The sequence below is a fragment of the Phalacrocorax aristotelis genome, chromosome 19 (genome assembly GCF_949628215.1).
Source record: "Phalacrocorax aristotelis chromosome 19, bGulAri2.1, whole genome shotgun sequence".
Taxonomy (NCBI): domain Eukaryota; kingdom Metazoa; phylum Chordata; class Aves; order Suliformes; family Phalacrocoracidae; genus Phalacrocorax; species Phalacrocorax aristotelis.
In genome coordinates, this window is record NC_134294.1 from 6,902,323 (window position 1) to 6,927,223 (window position 24,901).

The following is a 24,901-nucleotide window of genomic DNA, read 5'->3' on the forward strand; positions in this document are numbered from 1 at the left end:
GGACAAATACATTATTTTAAACCGCCTCCTTTAAATCAAAGTTTCTCTTGAAATTTCTTTTTGACACACAAAATAAGTTTGACCGTATGTTTAGCCAGAGTTTTATACCTGCATATATATTTGTGTGTGCATATAAATACATGCATCTCTCAAACAAGACTAGGACCCCACAAAATTCCTCTATAAACTGAGCTTCATTATGGATTTCAGTGCAAATGAAGCATATGGAGGCAAAGTAATTCTATACATGCACACATTTTTCACTAACCTGGAAGTTCAATGAGAAGTCCACACCTGGAGCACTGTGTGCAGTTCTGGTCCCTGCTGTACAAAAAGGATGTGGAGAGGCTGGAAGGGGTCCAGAGAAGGGCCACCAGGATGATCAGAGGACTGGGCAGCTGCCATATGAGGATAGGCTGGGGGAGCTGGGTTTGTTCAGCCTTGAGAAAAGGAGGCTCAGAGGGGATCTCATCCCCATGTACCAGCACTTAAGGGGCAGCTACAAAGGAGATGGAGACTCCCTTTTTACATGGAGTCCCACGGAGAGGACAAGGGGGATGGACACAAGTTGCCCTTGGGGACATTCCGATTGGACACGAGAGGGAAATTTTTCACAGTGAGGCCAGTCACCATTGGAATAATCTCCCCAGGGAAGGGGCTGACTCGGCCACGTTGGGCACCTCCAAGAGTCGTCTGGACAGGGTGCTGGGCCATCTTGTCTAGGCTGGGCTCTTCCCAGAAAGGTTGGGCTAGATGATCCCTGAGGTCCCTTCCAGCCTGGGGTTCTGTGATAATGTGTCAGAGTAAGAACAGCTTCAGCTGAAGAAAAAGGGCTGCTCACAGAAATGAGTACTTTGGGCTGTGGATCATTCAGAATACTTGCCTGTCCACCTGGGTCGGTCACCTATCCATCTCTCCAGTCAAACATCCTTCCACAGGCTGGGAAACAAACAAACGACAAATGACCAGCTCCCACTATTGCTTTTGTTTATGAACAGGATGTTTAGGACAGAAGGAAGAGTTCTGTAACACCCTGTATACAATATTATGTTCTTAGACCAAGGCTTCTCACTCCAGTTGAAAAGATGCAGTGAACTGAAGTTCTGCTAATGAATCCACACTTGGCACCACAGCAACCCGAATTCTCTGCCAGTTATGCACATGAAAAGTATAAACTTTATGTCATAAATAGGACACTTCTGCAAACCTCCACATACACACACAAAACATGGGTTAAAACATCCTTTTTGGGTTTTTACCGCCTTTCTGTAAAATAACAAAGAGCTCCATTTAGGATGAATTAAGTTGAAAGTAGAAAACGTTTTCAAACACTTTCCAGGTATCACCTTGCCACAGGTAGACTTCAGTACTGATGCTGTGTAGGGAAAGAAAGGTCTGCTCAAAACACTCAGTACTGTGCTTACTTGAGATGTCTTCCTAAAGAGATCGACTGAGGCAGTTCAGTCCTTACAGAATCATCTTCCTTTGGCTGCAGATATCCCCATGGTAACAAGCAATGGTATCAGACAGACAAATGAGCAGAAGCAGAGGGGGCTGAATGAAATCCTTCAAATACAGAGTCTCCAGGATCAAAATGGGACAGGGCAAGCCAATCCTCATACACTCTGCAAACCTTATTGCAACTGCTGCTTGAATTCCCCATCCCCTAACTGGTCTGATCTATTAACTCATTCTCCACAAAATTTTTTGCTTTAAGTATTTTTAACAGACAACAGAAACAGCACAGGTAATTCAGGGATATTAAACATTCCTGGGGCCAGAGTACGATGCAATGACCCATTTGGACACCATCCAGGACACAGATTGAGCTGGCAGAGGTCTACGTTTTCCCACAAGGCAGTTCAAACCACAGCCAACCCCCAGATCTCAGGAGCAGAGAGAGGGGCCTGACTCCACAGACTTCCAAGATTTGCAACTGCGAAGAAGTATTTTCAGATACGGACTTGCAGTTTTGAGGTGTGGAGCAGATGCCTTTTAACGCGTGCGAGTGCGTTCACTGAAAGGTTAACCAGCACTGCCATACGACTTACGACATACGCAGCCCAAGTTGTCTGCATAGACGGGTAACGTTGCCCTAAACTGAGAGAAAGTACGTACTTAGCACTAACTTCCTGCATGTGCCAAACGATCAGAGTCAAGGAAATTTAGCTGATCCGTGTGAGCTGTCGGAGGTCAGTCATAGAATGAGAGGGAGACGCCAGGAGCTCAAACCTCGTTTCATGATACTTCACTTTTAACATTACGTTTAAAAAGTTGTTCTCACATATCCAAGCATTAAAGAGCAAATTGTTTACAGGTTCCTTTAACAAAGCAACTTTTAAGATCTTCTCTTGCCTGGAAGCAGCAGCACTTCACCAGTCACATTTTGAATGTCCAATAATTTGGTTTGGTTTTACTTTTATCAGTCTGAACACAGCGAAGTCTGAGCTTTTGCTCTGTTTGTATGCACATACTCCGTTTCTGGATTTTGAGCCGTGTTTATTACCGCTGCGTGAGAGGAGAACGCTTCTACTCAAAAGCTATTTCAGTTAAAAAAAAAAAAAAAAAGCTTTTAACTATTTCCATTGACAGTGGAGGTTGCCATTTGTTCCCAACTTCCTCACAGAAGACACAGATACAATGGGCCCTGACTGCTACAGTTACAGCTTCACGGTCTTATTAGTCTCACACGCGATAACTCAAAAGCAACTGAGACCCCAAAAGGTTTCCAGGCAGTGCCCCAATCCGTGCAGAGAAAGCAGTTCCCTTTAGCTCAACACAGGATCAAAAACCATTGTGAGCTGCCCAAACACACAACCCCTCCCAACAAGGGACACAGCGCAGGTCGTCTTCTTCCCATCAAGATCTTCCCGCTGTCATGACCCTCTCCGAGACACTGGATGAACGAGCCTTCTTGCGCTACTTCAGATCCTTTGTGTTTTGCCTCACAGAGCACAGTCACGTTTACTTCTATTTTGAAAATAGACAAACTTACAGGTTTTTAATTTTTATTGGATGCTTCCAACTTTAGATCTAATAATATACAGATACTCGTTTTGTCATTGCTCCATTCATATCCTCACATAGTTCAGCCATTCTGCCACATGAAAATAAAAAAAAAAGCACAACTGAAATAAAATAAATTTGTCAGCTGGAAAAATACATTATAAACTTATATTCAAGAAACATTCTCTTTATAATTAAAAACCTACTTGTAATAATTAAAGTAGGATATAAAGAAAATCTTGATTTTCATTTTTAAATAGGTGGCCTTTGTGTATACTTTTAATCATCTCATATGTACAAGCCCAACCAGTATCTCTGCCTACCTGTGACAGAATACCTGAAACAAAACAAAAAGACACTGAAAAGGAGTTTTTAAAACAAAGAAAAAAGATCAATATTATTTTTCCAGGAAAATACAGTATAATCAGAACTTTAAACACATGCTTCCCTCATCTGTATTAAGGCCTAGGAGACAGATGCGCTTTAATAAAAGCAGACAGTATGAAGAAAAGTCCTTCCACTTTTCTCTTCAAATTCCTGTAACAGCTCATCTATTTCATTTTCCATGTCTTCTGTGTGCTGTATCTAGAAGAGAAAAAATACTCAGCAACCAGACTCCAAGGATATGATGTAGTTTAGAAAACTGCAATAATTCAATGCTTTTGGCTGACTGTGAAATCTAAACCAGCAGGCTGCACCAAACCGTGCAGCACCGGGTGCTTTACCGAGATTCCCAGCATTCCCAAATGTATATATATTCCGCATATCCTCCTTTCTCCAACCCAGTGAACTGGCACTTAACTAGTACTTTGTTGAGTAGGCAACATCCATCCTCACTAGGTAACAAATGGAAGCTTCAGAATAGCTACAAGCGCACTGAACAGATGGCTAAAATTTCAAGTCCTTGAACCCTCTTAGGCTTTTTGAATCTGGAAAGGATTTAAGACCAGAATAGATCACACAGGCTGGAGTAAAAAAAAAAAAAGCCTGTTGCCACACTGGAATAGGTAAACTCATCAACTTGCACACTGTGAAAGGACACAGAGCCTCTCTCTGTTCTCTTGACAGTTACACCGACTGTTTTAAGTGCAGCTTATTTCAGCGTTACTGCAAGGGCCCCCAAATATGGATGACAGAAGGCACCAGTTTTTCCACATCACACACACGACAGGGTGGTGCTATGAAATACACCTACATAGGATGTTTTTCAAGCGTATCGTGATCTAGAATGCAACCCTGATGTTTAAATCCCACATATTACAACTGCTTTTGAAATGGGACGTTTTTGCCATAAACAGTGTTTTGAGTATGGGCTCAGCACGTGCAGCGGTTACGCGCTGTGCTTTGCGAAACTGCTTTTCACGTAAGCTGCCGATGCCTTGGTTCTGAGTGCACACACGGAGAGTCCACTTTGGAAACCATGAACTCAGCTACAATTCATCGCTTTACGCAACTACTCCAAAAATAACCACAAGAATTTGGAAGCTTCCGTGTCTTGACATGGATTCTACTTAAACAACTTCTGCTCCAGGCAGCACCTTTAATAAGTACCAAGCAAACCCCAACCCCTGTGTGGTCAACTGGGTCCAAGGTACCCACAGGCAACGAGCCCTCTCTACTTACACACTGGCAGAGCTCACAGATAAGGAAAGCACCCAGGGTTGCCTCCTCGTGGTTATCCTGAATGTCCACATTGATCACATGTACTGGCTGACATGTCTCCTGCTCTCTGGAATTTAAATCTAGTTGAAAACAAAACACACATAACAGCAAAACGTTGGGTGGAATGGTATCGTATTTTACACAGAGTATTCACAAGATTTTTAAAGAGACATAGACATTGACCACCTCTGCCTTCTCCAAACTTTTTATAAAATTGTTTATTTAATAACATCTTAAACAATAGCCCCTCTTATTTCAAAAATGAGAGAAGGATTTTGGAAACAAAATCATTCCATTTTGTGGAAGGGCCGTGACAGTTTATTTGCCCTGGTCAAGAAACGTTACTGCTCACCTTACTCTGGCAGTCTTTAAAGACCAAGATCAAGATTCTCAAAAGTCAAGAATAATTTTGGGCTTCTTCACCTGTAGAGTTTCAATTGCCCATTTTTTTTTTTTTTTTAAAAAAAACAAACCATACATCCAACACTGAAAATCAAACTGCAAGGTGAACCCCTGCAAGTTAAGCACTGACAGACACATTAGAAAATTCTAGCTTTACTGTGTTCAGCTTATTCACAAGGGTGGAAGGGGGAAAAATAAAACATCTTTTTCCTACTAATCTGCCCATGTATTGTTTTGCCTCTCTAACATAACCTTCCTGTTACACACGCAGTTTTTAAGCTGCAAGTTCTTCTCTCCTAACCCCATTCCACAACTTCATTTTGGCAAACCTGTTGAGGCCTCCATTTTAAAATTTCAGCTTTCACATCTAGAGCCATAATGTGGCACTCGAGCCTTCTTCCTTTCTTTGGTCGATTATGAAGGGCATTAACATGAAGTTAGAGAGATGCACAACTGGAAAATTAGGAATTGGTTGCTCTTCACCTCCCTTCCTCAAGATATTCACCTTAGAGTGAAAGCTGCTTTTATGTGAGACGTGCTGAACTTGCTGAAGATCCATTCAAATACCAGGGCAGCTGCTATCAATACATTTTGAACACTTCACTTAAAGATTGAGAACACTAAAGGCTCAGCTTGCGGAAGCCCAACACGTATCGCCCTCTGTATTACTTGTGACATGACCACTGAGGACTGAAAAGGCAAAGCAACAGCCTTTTAAATTGTGTATGATACTAATTCAGATGGCTGGTCTTTCAATGTAAACTAAACATCTTAAACCTCCCATCAGCCTGTGTCCAGCACTTCCAGAGAGAGGCAGCGTTCTCGGCCCAGGAGCTAACCGAGTCATTGCTGAAACCCCACAACTTTCGGTGAGTCCACGTCAAGCCTGCTGCATCGTGTTCATGCAGAACCCAGTCCCCAGCTGAGACTCTTCCGGCACGTCTCACTTCGACTCGTTTAAGGGCAAAGCTGCAGCATGTTTGCAGAGTGTTAACCATGTCCAAGAACAGTTTCTCCACCTGTACCGGAGGTATTTATTGTGGATAAACTGCTTGGAAGGTCACAGAAAGTCTTCCACCAAGAAGGGAGGGAAGGTGCATTAAGGAAGACAGCCTAGATTTTGTTTCTCCATCAGCCCAGGGTGAAAAAATGCTCATCACATACAAATTGCTCCATGAGCATTTTCAAACCAAACATGTATTTGAGTTTCTCCAAATGCTTGCTATTTCCCGATGTCAGCCCTTAAAATTGCTATACATCCACAATCCGTGTAGCTGCCAACAGCAGCATCTTTTAGAAGTATTCAGCCATCACCTCTCTGCTACGTAAAGTCTACGGCAATGGACTGCGAGCTCTTGTCCCTGCTGCTTTTCCAGCAGCAGCTGTCAGAGGAGACAGAGGTTTCCAGATTTGTGAAGGACTTAGGGGGAGGGGGTGGGGAAACACTCAGAGTTAACTTGGTTTATCAGTTCACGGTCCTTACCTTCTACTACTTGATCATAGACTCTTTCTTCACATGTTAAGATCAAATCAAAAACATCTTTGCAGTTCTGGAATCTTTCTGGTCGTGGCTTGATTCTCTTATTTCTGTCCAACATGTGTAAAATCCCATTCTGTGTGTATCTGAAGTCGCTTGAGTTAAGTACCTTTACTTTAAGAAAAGTCATGTTTTTGAGCAAATGACCAGCACAAGTTAAATTATTACTGTACCTTTAAAATAAGATTCTTTCTCTTGGCAAATATAAAGATCAGCGACCACTGAATAGATGCCTAGGGTGGCAGCACAGTCCCCCATCAGGGTAATTCACGCAGTGCCTGTTTTTCAGAGGCCTGTCACTGCCATTCGTAGAATGGCAGAAACAGCTTTAAAAGGCCATCAGAAGAGCCGAGTTCCTCAGAAGGACAACTTTTCCTGGGCAACTATTTTTATATCCATAGTGCTTAGAACACACAGACTCAGCTGTTTGCGTGAGCAGCATGTCCTGCATTCACTTAAGTCACTGCCCCTCACTCCAGGGGCCTCTATCTTGAGAGTCAATTATATGGTATTTCTAGCGTCAACTGCATGTCTGGATGAAGTCCTGCGCAGGCCTCACGTTTACACAACTGAACTTCCAAAGAAAATTAAATAAATAACAGAAGCATCATCCTTTAAAAATATCCAAGACATGTCAGTGGGAATGAAGAAAAACACTGACTTTAAGCCTGTCAGAACTTCAGGCACTGTGTGAAAGGAATCTGTTCTGCCGCTTGGTAGCTATATTTATGCTGGTGCTGTAACCTTGAGGCTCAAATTTACATCCTGTATCCCCCTTTCAGGCAGGACTCACTCATCCCACTGTCTTCTCAGCCTTCTGGGACATGCAGTTTCATCAGGAGCACACCAGGGCTGGCTGTCATATAAATTTGCTCACTTGACTAAAACCAAACTCCCTCCGAAGGCAAAGTTTTATGGGTAAATTCGGAATACCAGGAAAGGTTTGAATTAAGAAAGGCTGGAAACTGATGCATCTCTTCCTTGCTTTTTAGCGGCGGTATTTTTAGCCACCCAAGTATATATTTTGAAATTAAAATAGCAGTAAGGATAAGAGTCTATAATTTGAGATAACGGAAGGATTCTGAGCACGAAAATTTCCACTGTTAGTAGCAAGTATGTAAGAGGTTGTCTTGGCTTATTTCCTTGTTGAAGGGGTCACGTACATACCTAGCAGGTATCTTAATTCTTTTCAGAGAACAGTCCTAGTCTTTTGTAAGAAGAGACCAGCAACTTTCTGCCTACCCTTCTGCAGCTGCCCTGTTATCGAGTTCCTACTGCCCTCGGTAGCCAGACCTACGCCTGCCAGTCTACACGCTTCAAAGTCAGCTTGAACAGTTTTCAAGCAAATGGCCTCCAAAGCTTTTCAGTCTTTCAAGTGTTTAAGCTATATTAAAAATTAAACCCATCTTTCTACCTGTAAGAGTCTACTTCCTATGGAAAGCATGTTCAGTTCTCTTGTGTCCGCATCACCTCACTTTAACTGCTTGACTAAATAAAATTACAATTTTGAATCACAACCTGAATGATATTTTAAAAAAAAAATAAATCACAAATATATGTTGTCTTTTCTCTCTCAGCCAACTGATTTCTACTGCATTTCTTTTCTTCAGGTCACCCTCAAGCATTTTACCACTCTTCTTCCTCAGAAGATTTCTCCCTATATAATTGAAGAGTTGTCCCTTATAGCCCAAAGCTATCTCACAAGCAGTTCTCGTACAGCAGCACCCACTGCTTCCTCACAGCACCCCTGGGAACGCTCCTTGGGTCTGTCATGCTTGGAAAAAATCCACTTCAGCGTAGCCATTTCAGACCTCTGGTTATTTGCAAAGCATGAAAGTGACTGAAACAGCCATTTTCAACACACTTGCAAATATCTGGCTGCTTTGTCCAGTTTGAAGGCGAGCCCTTTCTGGGCTCTACAGTCCTCATTTCTACATCATATAGTTCAAGGAAAAAAAATTCACAGCGTCCCACACACCTTTTTGGGTTCTTTTTTTTTTTCCTCCCCTTTCTAGGATAAAACGTTGCTGGCAGCTGTCCCCTAGCTTTCCTGACTGAGCCTGGAGACAGAATTACGCATATTCAAAAAACCCACACAGTCAAGCTTCCTCCTGCCAACTTACAGCTATTTTTTTTCCAAGGGTCCATCTGCCTATAAAAGGCGATTGAAATAAGCAGTTAAGATTCATGACACTTTCATATTTGGTTGTCTGAAATCTTTTTCACCTGGAAAAAACCAGCATAGCATCCTTTCAGCAAGCAGGGAGATGTGATCTGCACGATTGTTTTCAGTGCATAATCATAACACCTTCCTTCTCTTCGTGAGCTCAGGCAAATGCAAAGATATTACAACTTATTAATGGCTTCCACTATACTGCCAGTTGTTGAGTCATTTAAGTCAGACTTTGCTTTCCTTCCAACATATTTCAACTCCATGCTCCCTACCCAATGCATCTCCGCTCGCTCTTTTCAGCGGTCACTTCTTCAGAAGGTACTCACAAAAATCTTCACCTGGCTTTCCGTGCCGTTACGTTGTGTGGCCATTGCAGCCTTAACACTACCACGCTCAGAAAGCCAACAAAACATGCATACATTTATCTAAGAGGCCTTCACCCACTGCAAACTATTGACATAGTAAAACCATCACATTTTTACAGTGAGTCCAATTCAGATATCACCTTTATTGGAATAACTATGCTAAACAGATCCACAATATAATGAAATTTGTGCATGACAACTCGGAAAGACTTGATTAAAAAAAGGAGATGTTGCAATACAAGTTGAGTTCTAACAGACACAGCATTGTTGCTCATTTCTATGCAGACACCTAGATCCAGCTACTGCTACGGTTACTGACTCTGCATTCTCTCCATTTACATAGGGATATCGCATAATAATGTATTGATAAAGATATATATGTATTTAAAAAAATAATAATAAGAGTTCTGTGTTTAGATTAAACTCCTAAAGCTTTTATAGCTCCTGCTACCCAAATTTAAAATTCCTGTCCCAGACATGAGAAATGCCTTTTATCACCCCCGGGATAGGTCTCTGCCCAACACACGTGGCCAACCAGCCCTCACCCCTCTGATCAGCTCATCGGTATGTGTTTGCTGACAGGACCCAGAGCATACTTGTAGCTATGAGCACTGGCAGACGCATACAGCCACGACAGTACAGCCTCCTCCCCGTCCTGCAGCACAGCATAGCCGGCAGCGGCTGTACTTAACAGACCACACAGCGATCGGTCTGGTTTTGTTTGGAAATCTAGATCATTGACACAGCAAGAACAAGCAAATTCCACCTACTGCCTGAACCTCAGCAAGTAATACTGGTCATTCTCTCTTCTCTCTCACACTCAGTGTTTGCTTTTGCAGATGTCCTTTCATGTGAGTGTTTGCTTTGAACTGGGAGCTTCAAACTTCAAATCCTCCGGCCAATATTACGTGACAAAAGGATGGACATAGGAAGTCATTCAGTGCAAAAATAACAAAGAAAATATCCTCTCTAAACGTCCTTCCCCTTCTCCCAGGCAGTTTAAAAGTTCTAAAATACCAAAATATTTGAGTTTGCCAAGTCCTCTCCCAAAGCCTCTACTAAAAGCAATTCAATTAAAGGTACTTGATGCAAGGTATTCTCCCCAGCCACTAGTAACGTTCAGAAGTTATACAAAACTGAAAGTCTATTTGCTTGTTTTACCCATCTTCCACTGCACTGAAGTAAGCATTTAATAGGTCCACTTAGCAAAGTATGAGTAAGTCTTGGTAAAAAACGTGAACAGGAGCTTTTGCTGAAGTGAAACTGGCACATGGGAGAACATCCATAGATTAATGCAGATAATCCTGAGAAGCAGAAGTGCTTTCTTGTTCAATATATTCTCACAAGTGTCTTCACACTATGAGTAATTCCTCGCTCTCACCTCCCCCAACCTGCCCTGCATGACATAAAACCTACAATGTGGCTAAAATTTAAAAAAAAGGAAAAATTTTCCCTACCCCAGGCTATTATTTTTCAGCGTCCATACACACCACTCCCACGAGAAAGATAACCCTAACAATTGCGTTGCTTTCACGGATGTCCAACTTCCCATTTTACTGACAGTGTTTCTTGTGTAGTTGAATGGAGCGGCAAAGATTTGGTGGTTACCAGACTATGAAATGCAATAAAATGTATATTGCTCGTTCTGTTAGGAAAGTGGATCCTTACAAACGTGAAAGATCTCTGGCGATAATTTCATGAGAACTATTCTTGGAAATTAATTAAGAAAAAAATACCGGGGGCGGGGGGGAAGCATGTAGCTTTTTCAACATCAGTCAGCCCCTTAATGTGGTAGGATTATTATCTGTCAGGGGTCAGCTGGGTAAAACACGTTAATAAGAAGTGATAGGCAGGCTTAGAACAATGATGACAACAAAAATCTCTCCTGTGGACACCACACGTTATTCCACTCAGGTAGCAGGAAAATTAATTGGGGGAGAAAAACAAACACACACAAAACCCACTCAAGTACGCACTCTTGCATATTTACGCTCCCTCCTAATTAGGTTTTCCAGGGTCTGGTCTGTATTTTTGTAACTGTTGAAGCTGTATTGAATATGCTCAGTTATATACAAACCGCTCATGGCGTAATGAACTTCTTTAGTACCTCCAATGTTAGCGCTACCTCCCCGTCTGTGGCTGTGAACAACACACCCTCTCCTCTGCTCAGCCATGTTCAAGAACAGGAGATACTCCAAGTTCTATTTCAGAGGCCAACTTCTCAGGAAACTAAAGATGGGAACAACTTGTAGATCTCCCTGTGAAGAATTAAAGGGAGTCTAGTCATCCCCTTCACACTACCCAGCAGAATCTAGCAGGAAGGGGACATGGAGTTTCTCTGCAGGGTTCAACAGTACCTTTTTTTTTTTTTAACTAGCTCCTGGATAAAATAGGGCGTATTCCCTAAATAACTACGCATTGAGACTAATTCCCCCCATACATCAATGTTAAAGTCTACTCCCAGCACCTGAAAGGCTACTTAATAATCTGCATTAAAGTAACAGCCAAACACATCAGATTTTACTTTCCATTAACAGGAATTCTGCTCCCCTCCAATATGAAGCGCTATCTATGTGTCACACCTAACCCAGCCTCAGACCTTCGATCACTTCCAGACATCAAGGTTTTATGTTGAATGCACTTCTTGAGTAGAAGTGCAAGAGGATAGCAAGAAGAAAGAAATCCCAGAAACAAAAGACAAGATTACAATAAACTTCTGGCTGCAACTTGAGCATTTTTATCACTAAACAAGCTAATAGAAAATTAGGTAAGAAAACCAAGTTTTATTTGTATTAAATAAAAACAGATACTCTTGTTAGAGCACAAAGCATATGGCAAGATACAGGGTACAGAAAGCAACTAGTCTGCACAGAAATTATTATGGATTATGCTTAGAGAACTTGAGGCTGACAAAAAGCAACATATTAGAAAAAAAAAACAAAACAAAACCAAACAAAAAAACCCAGGAGGCTTTGATAAATCCCAAGATCAGACAGTTAAAGGTTGAAAGAGGTAGACTGCACAACAGCAGACACATCAAATCTGCCAAAGTACAAGATCACTGCTTCTTTTCCCAGAGCAGGAGGAATTCAAGAATACCTAATTAACTTCATTAGGAATAAATCTAGTGAATGGTTTTTTCCAGTAACTAGGACGATGGGGCCTCCACCTACCATCTCAATATTGAGATGCAAGACCACTGCACAACTCTGAATGAGAAATTCAGGAAAATGGGATGGACTAAAATCAGAGTTGGACGCAGCCAGGCGAGTTGTTTCCCACTAAGTTGTTCTGCAGAGCTCAGTGTCCAACTGCAACCCAAATGCTCTATTCATTCAGCAGGGAGATTTCAGCAGTTCAACCTCAGAGCCTGATATTCAGGAATGGACAGGCAGAAATGACCACCATCTTAGGCCTGAGCTGCATGTTTATAAAGGGATGTGTATTTCAGACCTTGTAAAACATCACCTGGATACGAAGCACCATGTAAGAAATGCAAGTAACAAAGCTACATTTCATACCTCCTCCTTTACACTAACATGTTTCAGCACATGAAGCTCCATTTTAAGACAAAGGCTTCTTGGTTTTCATGTCTTAACGCTGTGCTTACCAAAAGGCCTGCAGAGCTGCATTTTAGTGGGGGCAGTTGTTGTCCATTGAGAATTTACTTTCAGAAGTATTTTTCATACCTTAAGAAGAAATCTAGATGGATTCAACCACGCAGGTTTAGAAGGCTGTATGTAAACATCTACATCTAAGGTCATCAAGATAGAAAGTCTTCCTTGACAGTCGGTGAAAAGGAATCTGGCCTATCTGTAGCCTGGCTGCTCTGTTTTAATTCTCCATGAAAAAAAAAGCATCTAAAATATCCATTTCTCTCCTCTTGGTATAAGGGCATCCAATCACAGGATGACTAGTCTGCAGATGACTAAACTTAGATAAGTGTTGCCTTATACAATTTATATACCAATATATTGACCTATTGAAGTTAAAATCCTGTATGATAAAAGAAAAGTGATCTCTTACTGATTGAAGTATTCAATGAGTTTTAACTCCCAGGTGAAACTGAAAACAAAACCCACAAGTGATTTGAGCTGAAAGTTTTGGGGTATATAAACTAATTACAGAGCCATCTAACTAAAGGCCAATTTATTAAACATAACTGGGCAAACTACATCTGCTAAAACGTATACATGCTTTTTAGGAAAAAAAAAAATCTTTAAAGTAATGGCTGCCACCCAAAGCTTTACATCTTCAAAGAAATTTGACGTGCTGATTATTCATGTTGGTGCAGCTGTTATCATACTCAAATACTGCAATTCTTCTTTGTGAAAAAAGTCAGCAGCAGAGCAGAATACGCCTCTCAGTAGTATGAATGGCATTTCCAGGTCTCTTTTCCATATCATCTTAATTTATTTATTAGTATCTGTATTATAAACATAAGATATGTTGTGTTAAACCCTGCTGGGCAAAAGGCCTAGGCACTAGACATTTCCTTAGGGGAAGTGGGGGGGTGTGTGTGTGTGTGTGTGAGACTGCCCAACCTTCCTCCACTGTCAGATTCATTTCCCTTTAAAGGGAATAAAAGACTAAAAATGGGCACCAGCACTACAAATTCTACTTTCCAAGGAACTGTGATTATGACTGCAAGAACTGCCTACATTCCACATCCAGAGTGCAAACTGCCTTTCATTTGGAACTGAACTGTGTGGTTTTAGTACAAGCCAGAGTCTGTTCACAAGTCTTTTGTGGCGCTGTGTAAGTTCGTCTTAACACTGAGAATATGACACCCCAAAATATCACAAAAATACTAATTTGGGTTAAATAACATTTCTGATAACATATCTGCCTGCATTAACGACTTGCAAAGAATGGAGGTGTCGCTTGTTTTCATTTCTAAGGACAACTACATAGCGTTTCTAAGCTACAGGCTGCAAAGACAAAATCCAACTGAGCACGCTCACAGTTGCTGGTCCAAATAACAACATGCTAGCCACGCTCATTTCCTCAAGTCTGGTTGAGCCCTAAAGCTGAGGGCTACATACCCACACATCACTGAAAGAAGCCTGGAGCTTAAGTGACAGACAATGACTTGTCGGTGCTGAAAATATGTTTGAGGATGAAACGGGACACATAGAGGCTGTCAAAGGGGAAAAGAAAGGGAGCAATGGCAAATTCTACTGCCAAAGAGCCGGAGAAGGGACATCACAGACATACCAGAAAGACAAGGATACCCGAGACAGAACACAACAAGATGACTTCAAAGATATGGCACGTTTGACTCTGCCATCAAACAGCTGACTATGCACTTCATCCAGGTGTGTCCTTCAAGAGGAGTTTGATTTGGGTTGCTGGAATATACAGTGTCTCGGTCAGTTGGCAAGATTGCTCAGACTAGCTCCAAGTCTCAAACTAGCTCAAAGACCAGTATGTGACATGGTCATGTAGAAAAGGAATACAGAAATCATCATCAGGACCAGTAGGCAAGCAAGAGGGAATAACAGGATTCTTAAGTATCACACATTACTTTTGGATGCTCTTCTCAGGTTTAGAAACAAGTGCCAGAGTTCAGATGAGCAGCAAACGTCGTAGGATCGGGTGGAGGAAGTGCTCTGAGGTAGCTCTGAGGAGAGAGGTCGGTGAGAAAAATATTGATCATTCCATTTAATGTCTCAGAGAAACAGGGCCTGCAACAACTATTTTCAAATTGGTTTCCGTTGTTGTCACTGCTTTGTACTGCAGAAATCAGAGGTAATTTTCAACTAGAGTTACAGCTGCATAGGGTAACTCAGATAAAGCAAAACACAAGTATTACAAAACTTAAATCAATTAAGCCATTTCATTTAACACATTTGGGAAACCTGAGAACACGTTCATTAAGACAGCAGGACCACTTCTAGACAGCAGCATGCGGAGCAAGACACACGCTGGATGATGTTTGCAGCAAATATTCCTTAGTGCAACACTACAAACAGGGTACTGAGGAACAAAGGAATGTGACTAATCCACAGTCTGATTAACAACTGATTTTGTAAACCTCACATACACACAGCTTGTGTGCCTTGGGTAAACACTTCTCACAATAAGCCCTTCTCACACTCATCCTTAGTATGTCTCTGTTCTTGCATTAAATTCTAAAGATACTGAAGACTTCCAAGACTGCCACTGGGCAGCAACAAAGCTAGAACTCCTTCTCCCCCTTACCCCCACCCCAACTTACTATGCCCTGAAAATACAGTACTTTAATCACAGCCTGGTGGGGGTTGGAAGGGCCCTCTGGAGATCACCCCGTCCCACCCCCTGCGTGAGCAGGCACCCCCAGAGCAGGGGCACAGGGCCGCATCCAGGTGGGGTGGGAATGTCTCCAGGGTCACCTCGGGTTTTTTCCTGAAATGGTACCTATGCTATGCCAATGAGAGGTATATGGCAGCAAGACAGTCTGAATTTCTTTCACGCATCCTCAAAACAGAGATTTCAGTGAATTAATACTCCTGATTTTAACACTACTTTCACTATGTTATAGCAAATCAGCCAAAACTAAGTATCCCATAAAGTAGCAGTACCACATTCGGGAAAGGTAAGCACCTAAATGCATATTTCTATTTATATTAGATGCCCTCTTTTGCTGACTTTCAGAATTTTATTGCAGAATCTTCTGGAGAAGAACTCTCATGTATATTAATTTCTCAGGGCTGACTGATCTGGGATAAGAAGCCCGTCAGACACTTCTTGCATGTAGCAGCATACATGAACAAGGTCTTCCAACAGGAATTCCATGCCAGCAATTCTTCTCTATATTGAGTGGGATTTTATAAATACAGTTGGTCAGCCAAATTGTTTCTACTGAGATAGGAAGTAAGAAACTGGCACACGTCTCCTGCCACTCGCATGCTAGACTTCCGATTTGCACTGTTAAATTCTTCTTTATATGTTGGTTCGTTGCTGAAACCTTGCTATATTTACTCTAGTTGAATAGATCTGGCACCTGGATCCCCAAGCGCCAGAACAATCATATTTGAAATACACAGAAGGATACACACTATCCTTCACAAAACACTGCGATCCAAATAATTCTGCCGATGCCTGAAGCCCATGCCTGCACACACTCCTGCGTGAACTCTAAGAGCACCAGGAGTATGACCAGTAGAAAATGGTATCACTGGCCACGTTACTCAGATTTCTCTTACCTTCGACATTTCTCTGATCTTCCTTCTATCAAGATGTGCGTTATTGATCACGTTCCCAAATGCATCCAAAGTTTCCAAACAATCTTTCAGTCCTATCGGTTAGAAGTTTTCAAAACGCTTGCCTAGAAGTAGCTGAAAGACGCTGTATGCTGCACTAGATGGACACGGGGTAAGCTACACAGAAGTGAGTTTTCAAACCACTTCACCGAAGTGGGTGACGTATAATCCATCTCAGATGGAGATTATCAGAAAAGTTTGGCACAGTTCACTCAATTTCTGCAATTTGTAGCCTTTGGCAGTATTGAGAAATTTTTAAGATCAGTCATTAAAGAAAAATCATGACACATCAAACTTTCACTTGCTCTTCCATACCCAAAAGCGTTAAAAGGCTTGTCTTACATGAACGTAACTGGCTCACTCAAGAGTCAAAAGCATGAAAAGTAATTGCTAAAACCATGAAGATTTACTTCTTCCTAGTAAATTAAATCAAATTTCTTCCTTCATGGTAGCATTTTTCTAAACTCTCTTCTATAACTTGGGCTGTTGGTCTTGCTGCAAGTTTCTAGATGCTTTAGCCAAGGTAGAAGCTATGGTTCCACAAGATTCAATTAGACAGAGCTGCTTAACTTGGAGCTTTAGTAAGAAGCAATGCTGGTAGCAAGAGAATGCTAACTTCACCTGAATAGAAATAAACAGGATACCTAAAAGCGCTACCACTTTAAAAGGTGGCAGACCTGACTCTAATACTCCATGCACCAAGTTTAAGCAGAAAATCCTGCAAGATTGACGCTTTGGCAAAAAATTCTCTATCTTTGGTTACCAATATAAGAGCAAAGAACAAGAGGGGGAAATGTGTATTTGCAATCTTTGCGTAGAAATATGCCTTCAGTCCACCTGTTAAATGTTTTCACTACCTGTCTGCAAGAAAAATGGCATAAACTTCCCAGAAGTCAGGCACAGCGATTTTACTGCCTTGCAACTAATGCTAGTTGATGAAATTACAGTCACTACCCTGAAGATGGAAATTGTTCTGGAATCAATATAAGGAAAAAAAAAAAAAAGAATAAAGCATCCCTTACGCTGACACGGACGAAGTTTTGTGTTAATCTGAGGTGACCTCTTCCAGGCAAGAAACAGCAGTCCACCATCACTTCTCACCCCTCATTCAAGTCCAGGATGAAATTACAAAACTAGGACCAAACATAGCTATGCTCACTTTTAGGCTGCAGACTGCTTTTAAGTTTTATCAACTACAGATTACAACAGGACTGAGTGGGATTTAAGCCAATGCCCAAGAGCAGAATCAGCAAAATTTTTTTACTTACCCTTGTATAAAGTCCGTTACAAAGATAATCTATAAACAGAGAAAGCCCATGCTAAGAAGTTAGCTATGCAAAGAGCAAACATGAATGTCTTGCTGCATTTACTGCTAACGCTACTTATGAAAGCCTCCTGTGTTGCATCACAAGCCACAGAGCCAACGCATTATGAGATGCTTACGCAGCAAAACACATTTAAGCAATGCTAATTGTGCATGGTGCATTCAGGAAGCCAGCAGATGGCAGGGATGTATTTTGGCTAGACATTCAAGTAGCCTTATTTTTATCATCCAAATATGTGAAGTCTCGGATTCAAGTGTCACCTTTACTTCCAAGAATGCCCTTTTAAAGACTCTTAAAGATTCAAACATATGTGGTCATTCATAGAGTTCAAACGTTATGGCTGAAACGCAGTCAATGAAATCACTCAATTTCTAGATGGATTTTACGATAGTTTCAGCCTCAGACAGGATCCTCTAGTCAGAATTCTTCAGAGCGTCTGTTCAGGACTCACCTTGGTTAAAGAAATAAACCTTCAAAAGACTACCTAGAAGACAGACAGGATGGCAGAGGATGTTTTATATGCTGAAAAAGATTTAATATTAGACTGCAGTCTGTAGTTTCTACCATGTCCCAGAAGATCAAATAAAAAGGAAATATTTAAGTTATATAGGTTTTCTATACTTTTAATAATTTGCTGCCTTTGAAAGGCCTGAGATTTTGTGAAGTGTTTTGGACTTATGACCCTTCACAGAGAAAAAGGGGTTGGAATTCAGTTTATGGCTGGAAGCACAGAGATTCGCAGAAAAGTGCCTTTTAGAAGATTGTTCAAATCCAGTTTGAACACCGGCTTCCATCCTCACCCCTTCCCTCTATTTCCAGGAGTATTAAAGTACTTTGAAAGACATGTTAAGTAAGAAAATGAGGTTTGTGCTGCACTGCATTAAAAAGAAGTTTTGCTACCGACACACAGCAAGCCATGATTTCAACTGCTTTTAGATTTTGTAAGCTCAGACTTCAAAAAAAGAACCAAAAAGAAAAAATAAAAAATTGAAACCAAACACACCTATAATAAAACACTCCAAAGCTGTTTAGAGATACAGAAACTCTCCACTGACCACTGGAATGACAGCTCAGAGCAGAAGGTGACAACTGTTCATCGGTTCAAAACCCATGAAGAAAACCAAATGAAAGTGTGAGATAAATACATGCACGAAGAGCTTACCTGAAGTGGAATTTAATTAAGTTACTCCTCAAGATTGAGCTATATGGCCCCAACAAGCAGGGTGCGGATGCTCTGCAGATCTCACTAGTCCTCCTGTGCACCCATGCAGTGGGAACCTTCCCCGTGAAGCAACTCAAGGTCGCTTTATACAGCCTCCAGTAATGCAGTCCAATAAGAATGCTCCATGTATTAGGGCAGTTCATTGATCCAGAAATGTCAGGAATTACTACTCGGGTATTATGGATCCTAGAGCTTTCTTACAGGTGGCAGAAGTTTCTGCAACGAAATGATATTCAAAAGAAACTGTGGAAGTGGTTTAGAGCAAGATAGTCCTGTCACTGCCACCTTTTCTTTCAACAGCTTTTCCCGGTCAATGCCCACATGGTCATCAGCTCAGGCAACGAATCACCTGGGCATCAGTATCACGTGCTACTTTTTGAAAACGAGAAAACACAACTAAGCAGCAAGACCCAAGATATTATTCCGTACTACACCCCTCTCAAGAAAATGAAAGTCTAAGCCCAATGGAAGGAAGGTCTTACATAGGCAAACAATTTAAGAGATCTAAGTGCAGAAAAAAGTCTGATTTATGTTCTAGATGAACTATATCAGCAACTGAAATCCTTACATCTGTTCCCATACTTCCCTGGCTAAGAAAACGGAATAAACTAACTGGCTTCTCCGCATCAGTTTACTCCAATGTTAAGAAGATGCATTAGAGCAAACCAATCAATTTTCAAGAGCAAGAAGTCGCAAGAACCTGACTACATGAACCCCGTAATTCTACATGACTAAGACCAAGGCTGTAACAGACACCACTATCCGCACAACATATGCCACACCTAACTGGGAAAAGGTGGTAGATGTAATCCTGGACTAGCTGCATACTTACAGAATTTTACTTCATTAGGAGGTGCGTTATGTCAATTCCTTTTCAGTTTTAGTCCCTGATTTAAAATTATCAATCTCTTACTGACTCCACCCTTCAGACTGAATAGGGAATGACTTCCTATTGACCTGTCAGATAGTCTGACCATGGTCAAACAAGCAATTATATTTCTTGCCATGAGCAGAACCCAGCAACCCACTCACATGGCAACAGATACGCAGTATTTCAGCAGTCAGTTCATCAATTTTGTGGCTGATGCCAAGTAACTTCCTACTACAGTTGAGAGACACTGCCCAAAAAACTGATTCCTTTCTTTCAGTATTAGTGTTAAAGGAGAGCAGAAGAAACATTCTGGAAGAGATGACTATTAATACTCAAATTGTACTGTCCCATGAAGCTAAGCCTGACTCCAAGACAGGAAATGAAGTTTTTCTGCAAGAAAAGCCTAACGGCAATGATGTCCAAGATTTCGGCACTAAAGAATCCTCCTTCCTTACCACCCTACAGAGAGAAAAATTAATCCTCAATATAGCATCACTGCTTCTGGATGCCCCTTCTTCTCAGCTAGACCCAATCCTCTTTGTGTTTATTCCTCTTCATGGGCACAGGAGAGGGTGTCTCAAGTGGGACTGAAAAGTTTTGGGAAAGGCACAGAATCTTTTCCCTACACAGTTCTGCAGTGAAACCAATTTAGTTAAACAACATATTCTGTTGGTCTTCCTCATCTTTTGTAGAGAAATAAAGATTTCAGTTTTATTCCTCTAGACCCTGTGAAGGCCTTGGGCATGTCAGAACCTGCTTCAGATGTTTTTTCCCCTTCAATTCTGGAACTATTGCTATACATAGTCCTTCAAGCCTACGCTTGCTCCAAAGCCACCACATTTTCCTCTACTGATGTTCTACCACAATGCATGTTACCAGTTAATAGAGCACATCATCTTAGGCAGATGGAAGATTGGGAGATAAACCAGGGATAAGCATCAGCTAGGGGGAGACCATAACGCTATGAATATTTACTGGCAAAGTGGTCTGTATCTGGCCAAAGAAACTGTTTCCACTTGTTCTGAATGTGAAAGGTACTATTAAAAAAACCCCAACCAACCACCACACATCAGCAACAGCACAAAAAATACAGTATGGCCATCCAGCATAAACATGGAGTTCACAGAGAAAAAAAAAACCTAGATCCCAATCACCTAGACTATCACTACTATTTTTTTTTCATTTGACAGAGAAGAATCCTTATGTCTGAGCAAGATGAACCAAGCCAGTTTTTCTTGTTCATTTCTAAAGCATTTTCCTTTCTACCCAAAGCACACCTTTAGTAACTTCTTGAGGAAGCCTTCTGTCCCCACCCCCCAATTTTATATCATCATGTAACTACAGAGCTAAAGCTGGAATCCTACCTACAGGCAGGGAGCAGGTCAAATTAAAAGAGGTAAAAAAAAAAAAGTAGGCAACAGAGCAGTAGGCCAAGCTTGTGGAGTAAAGGTAGGCTGCCTAGAAATCCTAGCGAAAAAAACTATCTATAGAAATCATTTGGTATCTCCCATCTGAGGGTCACAGATACATCAGTGCTGAGAAAGGGAAAGAAGCAATCAATCATGGAGTTAGTTAATATTGATTAAGAACCCAGGAGCTACTGCTACAGAATTTTGGTCAAATTTCCATTCGAACGGTTCCTATCCCTGGGCATTAAAAGCACTTGCTGTTGCAGAATTAAATTGGCATTTAGAAAGTTTCATCCTTAACTAGTTTTTGTATTCATCTGAAGGCTGGGCTCACCAGTTTTCTTCCATTTTTGTTTCATCTTTAAAGTCACCATCATATACTTAGAACTAAGTCCTTTAACCGCGTCACACAGCTACAAGGGGCAAGTAATCATAGCAGCCTGTCTTTGAGAGGCCTGGCTACACATGCAGACACAGTAAGGTAGTGTGCCTATACCATGCACACACAGCCCCACAGGGGTACTGCAGGCACCGGTCATGCCTCCTACAAATTAATAGTAAAACCCTCTACTGTTCTTTTAGAAATAATAGAGGAATATTTTAAAAAGCAACCAACAGCCACATTCGTAACAGCCTTAAGTGGTTTTGTCGCAGTCCTCTATCAGGACTCAGGGAATTTAAATGCAATAGTCTAAAAATGCAATGGTAGATGTAGATACTCATTTTAACTACAGAGTTTAGCTACCAAATCTTAAAATGCTTTGAAGTATTTCCACTTCAGCTATACTGCAACCACCTACTCAACTGAATCTGTACGCCTGGCTCAACTAATCCCTTATTCCTGTGCTTCTGAAATTCAACGTATGCCTTCAAGGTACGTGAGCCTGTGCTCTGTATTTCACTAATTAACTGCAATGAAGATGCTTTTAGTCTCTGCAGAGTGGGTTTTTGATAGTTCACCCTCCTTTCCACAAGTGAGCAAGAGAGTTTCAATGGGTCTTTTCACTCTTAACACATTAACCTTGCTCTGATGTCGAGCACTGCAGAAGCACATTTCTGTTTGAGACCACTGCTTTCTGAAACAGGAGTCATTTACTTGGCTGGCCAACAGAGAACGTTCCAAGTCCCTCACAGCCACAGTTTCACTGAGTATCTAGTGTCCATCATAATGGTTTGGACCCCTGCTGGCATACAGAACTGGGGGAAGCATATCACCCCTAGGTGAGGCAGTCCTGAACGCTGAGTGCTCAGACTTCATGTGTCCCATCACTGGAACATGGGAACAAGCAGACAGTTGTCACCAAGTGATGCTATTTCAAACCACATGGAAAGGCTACAGATGAGAGTCATCTCCGCTTAGCTGATGAAAGCAAGGCTGGGGAACAGAACAAGCAGCTAAATCATATGAAGAACCACACCTTTTGTTTTCCCATACCAATTACATTCAAAGCCCATCAGAAAAGCAAGCCCTCCCACCCTTCAGCAGGTAATGTTTGCACGCCCATCGCCTCTATGAAGTAATGCTCACCCAAAAAACCTGAGAGCCCACACAACCCTGGTTCATAAAACACTACTCCACAACTCTAACAAGAGTAGATCTGGCTTTGGCTACTGTGAAAGTCTTTACCCTCAAAACCCATTTCTGGAAACGGGGTTACTTCCTGCACCAACAGTCTTCATTCTGAAAATCGTAATTTCTTATGTCTGAAAAAATAAAAAAATGCAAAGATGTAGAGGCAATTGTTTTTGCCCTGTTTCCCCTGCAACCGCTACTGTTTAAACTTGCTTTCTTTTATCTTGAGAAAAGGTTTTACTGTAACATTGAAAATACGTTTGGGGAACGCAGCAACCAGCACGGAGCAGAACCAAAATGGTAACTGCAAAGTGTGCTGAATGGGGGGACTAGGTAGGCTTTCTCTTGGTTTTATCTTAAAGCAGTGCCATATTCAGTACAGCACCAATGAAGAACACAACAAGGAAATCACAAGCCATTACTGACTTGTTAAAATTATTTCTCAATTCAAATAATTTTCTTTTGAAGCAATTCTTTTTTAATCAAGATATGGCATACCTCAGTAAGATGGGTTTGTGAGATTTTCCTTTTCTCTATATGCAGAGGGATACAGAAAACCCACACACATGTGATTCATAAAGACTACACTCTACATTTTAAATTTTTTTTTTTAAAAAAAAAAAAAGGACCTCTAACTAGGTATTAGGAAACCAATAAACCTGCAAGGAATCTCATTTGTGTGGAACACCATGCAGAAAGGCATTCCAGTGTTTAATCAGTTCTCACTGTGCTGTATAGCTTTAATCAAACAGCCCAGCCCTTCTTAACAGAAGTCTTTCAATGCCCAATGCAAAAGAAGCCGCCACTCTTGGGAGTCTCAGGGAGCTCAAATTTATTATTTCTGATCAGCAAATACAACAAAGAATTTGCTGAGTAGTAGTAAGCCATGGTATAGTCGGCGCTACCAAACAACTGTAGAGCTATCTTTCATAAAGTTGTTGAGTTTGCTGACTCCTTGGGGAGTTGGGTAGCAGCTTGAACTAGTTTCTACCACGTTCCAAGTTTTCTAGTCTCTGACAACCTCTTTAGTCTTATTCTTTTTTTTTTTTTAAAAAAAAATACAAGAAAACAGGGCTGTCTGAGTGTGATTAAGACATTTAAACCACGTTAACATTCCTGTTGGATCTTCAGGTGTTCAGGTGGCCATACCCAAGATTTTAAGAAAAACCTTATACCACTAAGAAGTGCACAGACTGGTCTATTGAATTACCAAGACTCATTTCTGGGATCTTCTCTCTAAAGGGTCCTTTAAGTAGAAATTCAGCATTTACTGAATCCCTACTTAAGGTAAGTTTTCTCTTTCATATTTAACATTTAAAAAATCAGATCCCTTGCTGAAAAAAAGAATATCTAGAATGAGTGTCCCAACTTCATAGGTTTGTGAGTTTTCTTAAAAACAGATGAAAAGTCAACTTTAAATATAGATGTTCTAAAATCATGCAGTTTGACATTAGTCGTGGTTTTAAGTAGTGTGCATAACCTTCATCACCTCTGCTTCCCAGGATTAAATGTGTTATTGGGCTCTCCTATGTCCACTCTTTTAGAGTTGGACTCGATGATCTTAAAGGTCTTTTCCAACCAAAATGATTCTATAATATGCTATAGGATTTTTTTTTTCAGTGCACAGATCAAATCATGTATCAAGACATTCTCAGTGAGAAGGGTGAGCTCTTTAATGAAAGGTATCCTCTCTCCCAGAGAAAGTATACTGTAAACCTTACCTGTCAGTTTGTCTGAGCTAAATACAACATTAATGTCGAGGTGGTCGCTCTTCGCATATCCATTATCAGGACAGTCTTTGCACTGAGAAAATATGACCCACAGTGCAGCGGAGGTAACGGACAATCTGTGATAGTATAAATGTGCTTTCATTCAAGAGCTAAACACGTTAACATACTACAAAAGAGCATTCTGAATGTGTGTATTGTAACTCAATAGCAATTTACAAGGGAGCATTAGAAGCCCATTGTAAAAAAACCTCCTATAAACCTAAAGCCTTTTAAGATTGCCAGTCAAGCAACTATATATTCCTAATGCATAATGCCAAATAATGAATTACACCTTTCAGGGATGAACCATATTGGATTTTTTAAAAAGGCCATGCCACAGGGA

General features: G+C 41.1%; 1 protein-coding gene and 1 long non-coding RNA gene across 2 annotated transcripts in view; both read right to left on the minus strand.

The window, feature by feature from the left end:
- Positions 1-2,991: 2,991 nt before the first annotated feature.
- The window catches only part of SSU72 (SSU72 homolog, RNA polymerase II CTD phosphatase), a 29,607-nt gene continuing 7,697 nt past the window's right edge, over positions 2,992-24,901 (minus strand). Inside the window, exons 3-5 of the mRNA XM_075113865.1 lie at positions 6,554-6,693; positions 4,630-4,748; positions 2,992-3,591 (exon numbers count right to left, since the gene is read on the minus strand). Of these exons, the coding sequence (XP_074969966.1) occupies positions 3,490-3,591; positions 4,630-4,748; positions 6,554-6,693 (361 nt within the window). The 3' untranslated portion in view covers positions 2,992-3,489. The remainder of the gene's footprint in view (positions 3,592-4,629; positions 4,749-6,553; positions 6,694-24,901) is intronic.
- LOC142066450 (uncharacterized) lies at positions 8,146-24,898 on the minus strand. Its single transcript, XR_012663710.1, has 2 exons — positions 16,333-24,898; positions 8,146-14,768 (listed from the first exon to the last, which is right to left on the minus strand). It is a non-coding gene; the product is annotated as an uncharacterized LOC142066450 (long non-coding RNA).